General features: G+C 44.3%; 1 protein-coding gene across 1 annotated transcript in view; it reads left to right on the top strand.

Moving 5' to 3' along the window:
- xkr4 (XK related 4) overlaps positions 1–14,538 on the top strand; it is a 40,894-nt gene extending 26,356 nt beyond the window's left edge. Inside the window, exon 4 of the mRNA XM_058634105.1 lies at positions 7,407–14,538. Coding sequence (XP_058490088.1) covers positions 7,407–8,007 — 601 coding nt within the window. The 3' untranslated portion in view covers positions 8,008–14,538. The remainder of the gene's footprint in view (positions 1–7,406) is intronic.
- The last annotated feature ends 280 nt before the right edge of the window (positions 14,539–14,818 follow it).

The following is a 14,818-nucleotide window of genomic DNA, read 5'->3' as shown; positions in this document are numbered from 1 at the left end:
CTTACAGTGGAGGGTTCTTCACGCTGCTGTAGCAGTGAACGCCTTCATCTCCATTGTCAACCCTAATGTCACAGACACTTGTCCTTTCTGTCCACAGAGAGAAACTGTCTTCCACTGTTTCTTGCACTGTGTCAGACTAACTCCTTTGTTCCACTTCCTGTCTCACTTGTTCTCGTTATTCACTGAGACTTTTTCCTCTTGTGTTTTTATTTTTGGTTTTAAATACACGAGGAAAAACAAGGCCAAATGTCAACTGCTGAACTTTTTAATTGGTCAAGCAAAACTGGCTATTTATGTTTCAAGGAGGAACAAAGTGGAAAACTCACTTGATGTTGACTGTCAGCAGATTTATGTTAGAATGTTAAAAACCAGGATAAAGACTGACTTTGTTTTCTTCCGCTCAACGAACAACACGGAAGAATTTTTAGAAACATGGGGAGTGAAAGACGTGTTGTGTTGTGTGAATGATGGAAAATTGTCTTTCTGCAACAGTCTGAGTTAAATGGAGTTTTTTTCTTTTCTTTCGTATTTTTTACGTTATTTCTCCATGGTCTAAGTTTAAGTGCAGAGCACAACTAATTTTTGTTATTGTTCATGTTTCTGAGCAAATAAAGAAGTTTAAAAATCAAATCTCTCTCTCTCTCTCTCTCTCTCTCTCTCTCTCTCTCTCTCTCTCTCTCTGTGCACTGCATGCTGGGAGTTTGGTGGTGGAGAGCGTGGTGAGTGTGTCTTGAGAGTTTGCGAATTTTCAAACTTTTTTCTTGGTTACTAACCGTGTTGTTTGTATGAGAGAGTAGTGTGTGTGTTTGTGTGTGTAGTTGCGTGTGTGTGTGTGTGTGTGTGGTGTCGGTGTTTCCGTGTTTCACGGTGGAGATGGCGGCTCCTGAGACGCCGTCTCTGTCTCTGAGACACGGAGTGCGGCTGGTGCCGCAGCCGAACACCACGGTGGAGCAGGTGTTGTTGGCGGTAGGAGAGCAGCTGGGACACGGGAACATCTCGTACGCGTCCCGCATGAACAAAGCCGTGGTTGTGTTTTTTAAGGAGGCGGCTTTTGTTCCCCCGCTCATAGAGAGCGGTTTATTTATAAATGAGGAGTTTATACAGGTCTCTCCTCTGGCGGTTCCTTCCACCCGGGTCACTGTGTCCGGGGTTCCCCCGTTCATCCCCAACGAGGCGCTAGTACAGGAACTGAGGCGCTTCGGGAGGATGGCGAGTGGATTCCGGTCTGTGACTCTGGGATGTAAGGACCAGAAACTGTAAGGACCGATGTAAGGACCGAACTGTGGCTCGGGCGTCGGTGCTCCGGTATCCGTGGCGGCCGGTGTCGGTGGCTCGGATGTCGGCACTCCGGTGTCCGTGGCTCCCGGTGTGGGTGGCTCGGATGTCGGCGCTCCGGTGTCCGTGGCTCCCGGTGGCGGCGGCCTGGTGACGTCGCAGGTGTCAGCTGAAGCTGACGTCAGGGAGGAACAGGCTGAGGCTGAAGTTGACATCACAGATCAGGTGAGTGAGGCAGAGTCAGATGTTGCCTCTCTCACTGACAGTGTGTCACAGAATGTTGATTTATATTCTCTGGAGGAGATTAATTTGTTCTTAGACGAAACCTTTGGAAAAACAGTAAATGTGACTGACTTTTTCCCCGACACAGGGAAGTTTATAACTTCTGCCACCACCCTTCAGAAGGTGGTGGGCTTAGACCTGCTGAACGAAAAGAAAAGGTTTCGTTTAAAAAAACTTGTGACAAACCTTCGCAAAAACTCCAACATTGCGAACGTGAAGAAAAGGAAAAAATTGAAAGCGTCAAAATGAAAATAATCAATTATCACTTGGTGTTTCTTTTTTTCTGGGTTTTACTGTTCTGTCTTTTCTTTTCCATCATGAAGGTCTTGAGAGCGGCCTCTTTAAATATCAATGGAGGTAGAGACGCACTTAAAAGAGCTTTAGTCTCTGAAACCTTTACACAGAAAAAACTGGATGTCATTTTTCTCCAGGAGACACATAGTGATAGTGGGAATGAAGTAGACTGGGCTTTATGGTGGAGAGGACAGTACGTCCTCAGCCATGGCACTAATTTCAGTGCTGGAGTGGCGGTTTTATTCTCTCCCCTTTTAAATGTTAAGATTATTTTAAACTCAGAGATTATCAAAGGCAGAGTTTTAATGGTTAAAGCTGAACTGGAGGGTCACACTTTTAATCTGATTAATGTGTACGCACCAAACCAGGGCTCTGAGCGGGGAGAAGTTTTTAAAACTCTCCAAGAAGAAATAAATAAGCTTGACAACAGAGAGTGTTTGATTTTAGGAGGAGACTGGAACTGTTGTACAGATGTGACTCTGGACAGAACAGGAGAGGAGTCACACTTCCAGTCGTCCTTGTTTTTATCTCAGCTTGTAAAGAAGAGTCACGTGGTGGATGTGTGGAGGATGAAACACCCTGACGTCAGACAATACACGTGGGTGAAGATGTCAGATGGTCGAGTCAGTGCTGCTCGTCTGGACAGATTTTACCTTTCTGATGTTTTTACTGCACGTGTTTTTAGCTGTCAGATCCTCCCTGTGGTTTATTCAGACCATCACTTAGTTTTAATGGAGCTGGTTTTATCTCACACACAGAAATCCATCTCTTTCTGGCACTTTAATGTTAAACTGCTGCAGGATTTTACTTTTTGTGAGAATTTTAAGTTGTTCTGGGAGTACTGGAGATCCAAGAAGGCGGATTTTAACTCTTCTAGTCAGTGGTGGGAGGTGGGAAAGGCCCAGATCAGGGTCTACTGTCAACAGTACTCAGCCTACTCCACTGTGAAAACTCAGAAAGCTGTGCAGGAGTTAGAGGAGGAGATCAGGGACAGGGAGAGTGTCTCTGTCTCACACAGTGACTCCCAGAACATTTTAATTAAAGAAAAAAGAAAAGAGCTGAGCTCTCTTTTAAATGAAAGAGCTAAAGGAGCTCTAGTCCGAGCTCGTTTCATCAAACTCCAGGACATGGACTTCCTTCTTCTTTAACCTGGAGAGATCTGCGGTCGAGAGGAGGAGGATGGTGTGTCTCCGTCTTCCTGATGGAACAGTCACCACAGAAGCAGCGCAGATGAGGAAGCATGCAGTGGACTTCTACACAGAACTGTTCAGGGCGGACAGTTGTGATGAAGCGGCTGCTGCAGAGCTTGCATCATGCTTGCATTGCTCCATCATCTTCCTCAGCTCACTGTCGGAGACCAGGAGGTGCTGGACCGTGACATCAGCCTCGATGAGGTGACCTCTGCTGTGTTCCAGATGGCATCAGGGAAATCTCCAGGAGTGGACGGTTTACCTGCTGACTTTTTTAAACACTTCTGGAATATTCTGGGACAGGACCTACTAGATGTTTTTAAAGAGTCTTTTAAAAGGGGGACACTTCCGTTTTCCTGTCGGCGTGCGGTCCTCTCACTGCTCCCCAAAAAAGGAGACTTGACTCTTTTAAAGAACTGGAGGCCGGTGGCTCTTTTACGCTCGGACTATAAAATTTTATCAAAGGTTTTATCCAACAGACTGAAAACATGCCTGGAGTTTTTAATCGGTATAGAACAGTCTTACTGTGTCCCGGACAGATCCATGCTGGACAACCTGTTTTTAATGAGGGACGTTTTTGACATTTGTGAAATGGAGGGGTTGAAGGCTGGTCTGGTCTCTCTTGACCAGGAGAAAGCGTTCGACCGCGTGGACCACAACTTCCTGTTCTCCACCCTGCAGGCCTTTGGTGTTGGTGGGAGTTTCCTGTCCTGGGTGCAGCTGCTGTATTCCGAGGCATGTTGTGTGGTGAAGGTGGGAGGAGGCTTGAGCTGTCCCATTCCAGTCAGGAGAGGGATCAGACAGGGCTGCCCCATCTCGGGACAGCTCTACAGCATCATCATTGAGCCCCTTCTGTGTAGGCTGAGGAGCAGGCTGGGGGGTCTGGTTCTGGCCGAGCTGGGCCAGAGTCCTCCAGTTGTTGTGTCAGCCTATGCAGACGACGTCAATGTTTTTATTAAAGACCAGAGAGACGCTCAGGAACTAGAAAGTAGCCTGTCGCTATATGAAAGAGCGTCTTCTGCCAAAGTGAACTGGGGGAAAAGTGGGGCCTGTTTGCTTGGTCGCTGGGACCCTGGTAATCTTCCTGGTCTTCCAGGTAATCTCCAGTGGGGGCAGGGGGGCATCAGGGTTTTGGGGATCCACTTAGGCAGTAGAGAGGTGCAGAGACAGAACTGGGTGGGAGTGCTGGACAAGGTTGAAGCTAAGTTGTCTAAATGGAAATGGCTGCTCTCTCAGTTGTCATACAGAGGCAGAGCCCTGATAGCTAACAACCTGGTTGCCTCGACTCTGTGGCACAGGCTGGCGGTTCTGACGCCACCATCGGGGCTGTTGGAGGAAGTGCAGCGGCTCCTGGTCAACTTCTTCTGGTCTGGTCAACACTGGCTGAAGGCATTGGCCCTGTACCTTCCTGTGGCAGAGGGGGGACAGGGACTTATTGACACTGTGTCCAGAACCGCTGCCTTCAGGCTGAAGGCTGCACAGAGGCTGCTGTACGGCAGCAACCTCTGCTGGTTCCCCACCGCACGGATCCTGCTGAGGAGAGCCGGACGTCTGGGGCTGGACAAGCAGCTCTTCCTAATGGAAACATCGGAGGCCGATCTGACTGGACTTACACCTTTTTACAGTTCTATGATCAATGCCTGGCAGACACTAACCATCACCAGAACTCCTGACCCCACACCCGGAAGGTGGTTATATGAGGAACCACTTTTCTTCAACAGGTTTCTGCCCACACACACACTGTCTTCTGCCACCCTCAGGACTAAGTTTGTTGAGGCTGGAATAATAAAACTGGGTCATCTCGCCAAAGCCTCCCAACATGAACTCTGTGAGATCACGGACATCAGGTCTTCCAGAGTTCTGCAGAAGATTGTGGAGGACGTCTGGCAGTGTCTGTCTGCGCCGCTCAGAGCTTTCACAAGGAACCGTACTCTGACTGACCAATGGGATGATGACTGTGAGTACGTCTTCCCCTCCCTGTCTGTCAGTCCTGCTGTAGACGGGTGGACAGAACAGCGTGGGCTGCTTCTGTCTCTGAAAACACCAGCACTAGGAGTTTTCAGCTCCTGTGACAAGAAGCAGCTCTATCTAAGCTGTGTGAAGGTTCTGAACCTGCGCTCGCTGGCTGGTGTCCTGGAGTCCAGGTGGACCCGGGTGTTTTCTGCGGGAACTGTCTCTGAAGGTAACTGGAGGCTCCTGTATAAGCCCCCCGTTGAGAAACGGGTGGGGGACCTCCAGTGGAGGATCATACATGGAGCAATAGCTACAAACAGACACATAGCTCGCCTTGATCCAAACACTGGGGAGGGATGTCCCTTCTGCCAGCGGGGGGAGACCCTGGAACATCTGGTGCTGCTCTGTCCTCGACTGGAGAGCTTATTTAAACTACTGCATGAGTGGGTGGAGCCTCTGGGGTTAGCTTTTGCCTCCCCTCTCTTTGTCTTTGGCCCTAAGTACAGAGCCAGCAACAAGCACACCCTGGTTCTGGTCAACTTCCTGTTAGGAATGGCCAAGTTGGCAATCTGGAGGACCAGGAGGAGTCAGCTGTCTGGTCAGGGCTGGACCGATGTGGTCCAGAGCGTGAAGGGCCTGGTGGCCACTCGTCTTAGAGTGGAACACGCCTTCTGTGCTTTGACTGGGCAGCTGGACGCCTTCAGGTCTCGGTGGGCAATCAGACAGGTTTTATGCTCACTGGCAGAAGACAGTTCACTGGTCCTTCATTTTTAACTGTGTGTGTGTGTGTGAGAGGGTGAGAGTGTGTATGCGCGTATGTGAGTAATTGAACATCTGTTTTCTTTTTGATCGCTCGATTGTTTTTGATTGAGTAATTAATTAATTAATTGATTGGTTGATTAATTGATTAATCACTTAATTGGTTGCTTGTGATATTTATATTTTTATTTATATTTATTATTCATCCATACCTCTACATTTGTCAGTAACTTATTTTATGTTAAATGGAAAAATAAATGTTGTGTTAAAAGTCAAAATCTCTCTCTCTCTCTCTCTCTCTCTCTCTCTCTCTCTCTCTCTCTCTCTCTCTCTCTCTCTCTCTCCTGCTTCCTCCTTCCGGACCCAGCCTACTGCAAGAGACCAGAACCAGGTTACAAGTGTGCTTATATAGCTGACTGATTACCTGATTCTGTCCAGCTGTCTGATCACCGGCTGAGCCACTCCTCCCTCTCCTCCAGCAGCCGCCGCTCTAACCATACCCCACTGCCACAGATTCACACATAAAACCCATTTCCAGAACAGCCTTCTTCCACCTGCAGAACATTATGAAAATTGGAAACATTCTGTCCTTACAGGACACTGAAAAACTAGTTCATGCTTTTGTTACATGTAGATTAGATTACTGTAACTCCTTATCATCAGGATGTTCCAACAAGTCTGTTAAAATCCTTCAGTTCATTTAAATTGCTGATGCATGCACAAGAGGAACTAGAAAGAGAGACCGTATCACTCCAGTTTAAGCTTCTCTACACTGGTTCCCGTACAGTTTAGAATTCAATTGAAAATCCTCCTCCTCACGTATAAAGCACTTAATGATCAGGCCCCTTCATACCTGAAAGACCTAGTTTTAACAGATCACTTAGGTCCCAAAATACAGGTTTAGCCTACTTGTAGTTCCCAGAGTCTGTAAGAGCAGAATGGGAGGCAAAGCCTTCAGTTACCAGGCTCCTCCTCTCTTGTGGAACCAGCTCCTAATGATAGTTTGGGAGGCGGAGCCTCTCTCTGTATTTAAAGTTAGACCTAAAACTTTCCTTTTTGATAAAGCTTAATGTTAGAGCTGGTTCAGGGAAACCTGGACCATCTCTTAGTTATAGTGCTATAGACCTAGACTGCTGGAGGATTTTCCTGTGGTGCACTCACTCTCTCACACTGAGGGTATGAATATGACTTTTTATATGTCATTAACCTTGTCTCTTTCTCTCCCTAGTTTGTGTCTTTCATTCCTTTCCTCTCTCTCTCTCTGCATCTTCATGTCCTGGGGATGCTGTTAGAGCTGCTTAAAGCTATGCAAATAGTGAAGTGTGACCAACTTCTTCAATCATGTGAAACACATTTTTCATATTTTACCAGGTGATCTAACATCCTAGCTTGCTTTCTGCCTTACCCTTTCCTTCTTCACTTGGTCTCTTGCATGGAGTGCTACAGCCACAAAATTGTGTCCTCCATCTGTGGTATAACATCAGGATGTCAGTAGAAGTCAGTAGTTTCAAAAAACTGTTTTAAAAAACTGTTTCAAAAAACTGTGGGCAAATTTGAACGCATCTCTTTATGGAAAACATTTGCATAGCATCTTGTTTGCTTAAACCATCATCACCATCCAACATTTTTTTTTCTCTTTTTCTCTTTATGTAGGTGTCGGCTTTTCATCTATTACCTGGTGATCTTGGTGGAGAATGCCGCTCTGAGTACACTGTGGTACCTCTACCGTTCACCTCGCCCTACTGATGCTTTTGCAGTGCCAGCACTCTGTGTCATCTTCAGCAGTTTCCTAACTGGAGTGGTTTTCATGCTCATGTACTATGCCTTTTTCCATCCCAATGGGCCACGCTTTGGACGCTCACCAAGCGGCCAAGGACTTGACCTGGACCCCACTGCTCAGTTCTCCACGCTGCCGTCGGAAGGTGCCACCAACTCGCTGCGCTCCAACCGAGGTGCAACCTCAACTCTGGAGCGCGACACAGCCAAGTACTCAGAGCGGGACGGCTGCATGCCGGTGTTCCAGGTCCGACCCACGGTGCCATCCACTCCATCATCTCGTGCTCCACGTCTTGAAGAGACTGTCATCAAAATTGACCTTTGTAGGAATCGCTACCCAGCCTGGGAGCGCCATGTCCTCGACCGCAGTATACGAAAGGCAATCCTGGCCATAGACTCCTCTGTGACTCCACCACGGCTGCAGTACAAAGATGATGCTCTGGTGCAGGAGCGGTTGGAATATGAGACCACTTTATAGCTGCATCCTGCTCTAACAAACCCATATGGGGATGCAGCATCAGATATCATGTAAACTGTGGCAATAAAATGTGTTACTCATCTCTAATTCCCGTTTATCCCAATCGTCTGTGCTGGGCTGGAGGAGCACAGGCAGTTTGGCGTAGTTTCAGCTAATCTAGATGGATGTACTTGGGGTCTTTGGAGGGTTGGTTGTTTCCCAGTCCTGTGGTTTAAACTTGTTGCAGAGCGCTTTGACTCTTTTGTTGTGAGTTTGAAAAAGTTAGGGAAAAAAATTAATTTCCATTCAGTCTGAAGTCATCAACTATTCCTTTTGAACCACAATGACACAAAAAACTGCTCCAGTGCAACAAAGTAAAGGACAAGATGGGAAGTCTGCAGTGGTACTTCCACCTGGATCTACATCATAATGCTTGCTACTCCTGTGTCAGTGCCAAAAAGATTCCTTGGAAATGTGCTATAGCATCTGAGGATGTGGAACATCTTCCAGATGATGATCTGTGATTCAGGATGTTCCATCTGGCCTCGATGTTTTATTTCTCATGGATAGTTGATATTTTTTTTTACTGGAAATGGGTCAGACAGAAAAGGAATTGACAGAGTTCGATACTCAGTCACTGTGTTCTGTTTGGAAAAAATCAATGAGAAAGGCAGAGAAAGTGAGGAACATGGGGTGATTGTTGTACAAACACAAGCTCGTGATTTTTCTCCATAAGGACAGAAGTCAAGCTCACACAATGCCAAGAAGAAAAAAACAATCTTCCCGACAGCTCAACTCAGCTGTCTGCAGTGGAGATCCACAGAAACCGGCAGTACAGTTAAACTGTGATCTTCTGTGGGGGAGAACGTGGAGAAGAAAAGACGATGACAAGAGGGGACTGAAGTTGAAATTAGTGTGGGATGGAGGTAAAGAGAGAACACAGACAAGCAGCCATCTCAGCCAAACTCAATCAACGACCAGGATGTACAGTTCACTGAAACAACATGCAGCATTTTTTTACTTCAGACAGACAGACAGACAGACAGACAGACGACTTTATTACTTACTTTATATACTTCAGAGACGATGCAGAGGCTCACAGCCTCAATGTGATGATGTGTTCTTTGTGTGTATGTGTGTTTAAAACCAGCTTGGTGTCATCACTGATAACTGAAGGTACACATTGACCTGTGCTAAACCCGTCTTCTGCGGGTACAGTGACTCTGTTTATGTCCACACCTAGCTGAGCTTTAACAGAAATGACTTATTAGTGAGGTGCCCACCATTAAAGCTTGACTCAGGACTGTCCCGTCACATAATAAGGTCAGTGTTGTAACTGGTATGGGGTCTGTAAATTTACAGACCCCACTGAACAGACTGAACATGACTGTAGTATGAATTAACAAGGTGAACTATGGGTAATTACCTAGAGTTCACCTTGTTAATTCATACTACAGTCATGTTCAGTTTGTATCAGATAGGCAAGTGGCTGGGGTGATGCAGGTGTTAAATTAAACAGATGGAGGTGGTGATGGGGACAACTTGATCATTAAACCACTTTCACACTAAAATTAGTGGCTAAAACGCGGGGTTTGTGAACCGGGATGACACAAATAGTAATGCATCTTAATACTAATGTTGGATTAAATAATATTGAGTGCTAAAACGTAAGGTTCTCTACAAACGTTCATGGCTATTGACATGCTAATGCAGGAATTTGTTGCATTTAATTTGTAATTGGAACCTGGAATTTCAGGTTCCTGTTGAAGGAACTTGGAGCGACCTCACATCCCCATATAAGCATTGCTTCTTTTACCGTTATACAGTCGTATTTGTTTCACAGTAAATCAGTCGTAAACATAACGCTGTTCAATTTCACCCATGGACATGTTGCCACGCCATTTGTGTGCGTGTAGAGTTTGGTATCAACTTGTATTGCTAACAGTGGCTAGCGCGGGATAGATTTTGCGTCCATGTTTTTTTGACTTCTCTCGGTGAAGAGCACACTGTACATGTATGATGAGTAAACAAGAGCGCACTGTACACGTATGGCGAGTAAACAAGAGCGCACTGTACACGTATGACGAGTAAACAAGAGCACACTATACACGTATAACGAGTAAACAAGAGCACAGTGTGACGAGTAAACAAGAGCACACTGTACACGTATGACGAGTAAACAAGAGTGCACTGTACACGTATAACGAGTAAACAAGAGCACAGTGTGACGAGTAAACAAGAGCACACTGTACACGTATGACGAGTAAACAAGAGTGCACTGTACACGTATGACAAGTAAACAAGAGCACACTGTACACGTATGACGAGTAAACAAGAGCGCACTGTACACGTATAACGAGTAAACAAGAGCACAGTGTGACGAGTAAACAAGAGCACACTGTACACGTATGACGAGTAAACAAGAGTGCACTGTACACGTATGACAAGTAAACAAGAGCACACTGTACACGTATGACGAGTAAACAAGAGTGCACTGTGACAAGTAAACAAGAGCGCACTGTACACGTATGACGATTAAACAAGAGCGCACTGTTCATGTATGAGGAGTAATCTGAATCACAGTGGACACATGTGTGCTATACACTGTAAAAACAGAAACCTAAAACTTTTACCTCAACTGGAAACACCTCAATGAATGAAGTACATTCATCCATCTTCTACAGCTTTATCCACCACAGGAGGCTCACGGGGGAGCTGTGCCAATCTCAGCCGACATAGGGCGATGGGCAAGGTCACACCCTGGACAGTTCGCCAGTCCATCGCAGGGCCACATATAGACATATACTGCATATAGACATATGTTTAAATAGATATAAACAACCGTTCATACCTACGGTCAATTTAGAGTGACCAATTGACCTAATCTCCATATTGCATGTTTTTGGACTGTGGGAAGAAAAACCCACACACACACATGGGGAGAACATGTGACCTCCATGCAGAAAGGCCCTTGTTCCTGCTGCATAGGCAGTGAAGTACATTCAAACTGAATTTACCAAATTACATGAAGACAATTTGATGAACTTCATTCAGTTACTGTAGATGTTTCCAAGTGAAGTGATATTCTTTACTATTTACCAACCATTCCTTTGCACAGTGTGTCAGTAAGTGTGTGTACAGTACAGTGTGTGTGTGTACATGCTCAAACCAAACAGCTGGAACTCAGGAAACAATTGAAACAATGACATCATTGCACTTATCAGCTGTGCTTGCGTGTGTGTGTACTGTAACGTGTCTTCTCTCGTTTGTCTTTGACCTCATTGAGAGTTGTTAACAATCTGTTGGTTGATCAGGTTGCATTGTGGGTACTGTTGACATCAGGGTTTCAAAGTATTGTAGAAGAAAAGCACACATTTCAAGATGGCACAAAACTGTTAGACTTAACTGGTCTCTATTTAAACTTGTTTTAGTAATGTAGACATTCAGACAGGTCTGGACGCATCACACTGAACCAGTAGAGGTCCTGATGGTTCTCACACTGACACCGGAGTATCTTAAATACTTTGTTCCCAAACACTGGGTCGGGACCCACAGACCTTGATCTATTTTATGAGTGTATGTTTTAAATAACATGCATGCAATTCACTTCTAATTAATGTATCAAACATTAAAAAATTATATCGGTTATCACAGATATGGCTGTACAGATGTTGTTACGATACGTTGTTCATGTCATGATTTCTATTGGGATTTGGGTCATGATAATTTGCCATTTTTAAAAAGTGGGTCCCCATAGAGAAAGTTTGGTAAAACACTGTTTTAACCTCACATCAAATGAAAGCACGAGCGGCATTTTAACCAATCAGGCAGAAGATTGTTTGACAGCCGTGTGTTTAACTGCAGCAAGAAATGGACAGAAGGTCTGTGGCCTCCTGTGTGTAAATGCAGCCTTATATTATTTCAAATGGACATTAAGTGTCTCCTAAATCCAGAGTAGCCTTTATTTAATTTGTCACCCTCTCTGTGACCATATATACTGATATATATATGTATATACATATATATATATCAGATATTCCTCTGTCAATGTGACCTGTGTGCCCTTAAAAATAAGAGAGTAGCAAACATGTACACACTCTACAATCACATGACTCTCTTTCAACCGGTGCCATGGAGGACGAGGGCTAAAAGTAGTGGACTAGTGCCAAGGTTTCTGCCTTTGAAGCCTTTCAGTGTAAAATGTGTTCAGTCACTTTTGAAAGTCAGTGGAAGAAGGTCCTCCAAAAAAATCTGATATATGTTGGAAGTGGACGTGAAGACTTGCATTGTAAATGCAGCCATAGAAAATGAGACACACATCAACAAACTCCTCCCTTCACACTGGTGTCTTGATTCTGGTAAACTGCTTTCTGTGTTTTCTTTGCCTTACAGTGAATAGAACTCAGTTTTGACCTTTAGTTTGACCTCTTAACAAAGAACCTTTTCTGGCAAAAACACTGACCATGTCAGGACCAGTAGTCCTCATGGATGAAGGAGAACCTAGTTTCTCTGAGAGACTAGTTGAGTTTTGGGTTAAAGTTAGGGTTAAGTATTAATTGGTTATAGTTAAGGTTAGGGATAATCCAAATGAACAGAAGACAGTGCAGAGTCCTAACAAGAATCGCTGTGTTACCTGTGTGTGTGTGTGTTCTTACACTATACGCTATTCAATGTGTCAACAGTTACTTTACTTATACTAAAGGATATAGACCAGTGGTTCCCAGACACTGGGGCGGGACCCATAGATGGGTTGCGGGAGATTTTTGGGTCCCCATACAAATTTGCAAATTTAATAACATTCATAAAAATAAGTTTTAACCAATTTAGCAATTCAAAATGATATGAGGTGGCTGTACATCATCACTACATTATGCACAGATTTGTTCTTGTCCTGATTCATATTGTGATTTGGATAGTCACCCCAGCTGGAGTCTACACGTGTCACTGAGGAAAACTGAGCAACTGGATTATGAGAAACCACTGAGGGGTTTATCTCCATATTACTATATCACTATTGTTGGCCAGACTGATGTGAATGTATTTGTTTTTAAGATGAACATGTTTTTCTAACCATAGCCAAACATCTACATGATCTGAACAGAAGGATCAGGAAACCGTCAAAGGTTATGGTGTACTGTCAGTCTGGCATGTCATCTAAGACACTCCTCCTTCAGGGTCATATGTTACCATTTTATGTTTCTGCAAACCAAAGATAAATGTGACCTCACATTTATAAACCAATATACCAAAGCCTATTGCTGCCACAGCAAAATAAAAAGCAGATCAGTATCATATTATGACGTGATAAGTTTATTGTTATAACAATAAATGCTTCACATTATAACATGAGAGTTGTTTGACAACATACGTGTATTGTTATTTTGGTGACGTGGCAACAGTATGCTTCCACACCAAAATGATGTTACTTTTTAAATCTTAATGTGTACATGTGCATATCAACATGATTGTGTTTGAACTACTTCTGAGGAAATGAGGGTGATAACAATCACAATAACAGTAACAACTTACTGTTCAAAAATATGATTAGAGTTAGGATCAAAAAAGCTACATCCTCATTAACCTGCAACGTAACATTTGGACGACCTGTCCTCCAACTGAAACAACCTCTGAATACGACCCTGGTACGTTTTTAGCACACTGGTGTTTTTCAACTCAACTAAGCACAAGTGTTAGTGAGGTTAGAGTCGGGGCCCACAGAAGGAATGAGGTTAGAGTCAGGGCCCACAGAAGGACTGAGGTTATGTTTAATTTTGTATCGTGTCTCAACATACATACCGACACCAAACTCAAAACATCTGGAACACTTCATATGATATGTTGATATGACATGTATGAAATCATTACCTGCTATGGTTTACAGAAAATTAAAATAGTAATGTTTTTGGCTTTTTTTGTGGGGTTCAGTCACTGTCGCCCATTGACATTTAACCAGGGTGTGTCTGTCTCTGTTCACCAGCTGTAATGATTCAAAGCTCTGCTGTAGATCTGAGCCTGTGAACACAAGATAGAATAAAGCTAACTCACTCATGACATGAGACATGTAGAGATGACGTCATGCAGCCTTAGTACAAGCACAGGAAGCAGGTGAATACCAACCATTGTGTACGGGTTACTGTGAGGGTGTTGTGACCATGCCAACCATGCAACCTCGCCAAGGACCGCACTGAGTGGAGGCTTACCATCATTCAGGGAACAGGCCGCATGGAGAATGAATGACGTTGCGAGGTACAGGCCAAGAGCAACTTCTCCTTCCTCGCTCACCACCCACTCTGCCCTGCACAAAGTGTCCCTGACTCCTCGGCTCTGCCATGGGCTTGAACAGCCACATCAGACGCCGTCTCCCCCTGAAAAGCAACATTTGAGGCCCGAAGGATCTGATATGGAACTATTGCTCGGACACAAGTGACTGCCTAGATAGAGTACAGATCAGTGTGTTTCAGAACATGGAGAAACACAAATATTGAACTGATGGACGTAAAAGTTTATCTGTAAATAAATGTATGCAAAGTATACATGTTAAAAAAAAAAGAACATTCCTGTTTTTTTAGGTTCTGACTGTGAAGGGTGTCCTCGGATGTTTGATGCCACCACAATGGTTGTAACTATGACGATAAAATAAGAAAAGTTAAATGTGGTGTACGTGGCGTGTTATATGAAAAGAAGATACAAATGTTTAGGACAAAGTAAGTTACATTGTGTTCAATTGAGAAAAAGGTCCATTTTATTGTAAAAAAAACTCAACAGTGATGAACCTGATCAAAATGACATTTTGTGTGTGTATACATATATATATATATATGTATACATATAT

Source organism: Solea solea, chromosome 1 (assembly GCF_958295425.1).
Source record: "Solea solea chromosome 1, fSolSol10.1, whole genome shotgun sequence".
Lineage (NCBI taxonomy): Eukaryota > Metazoa > Chordata > Actinopteri > Pleuronectiformes > Soleidae > Solea > Solea solea.
The sequence above is the reverse complement of the archived record's forward strand: the minus strand, read 5'-3'. Positions and strand labels throughout refer to the sequence as shown.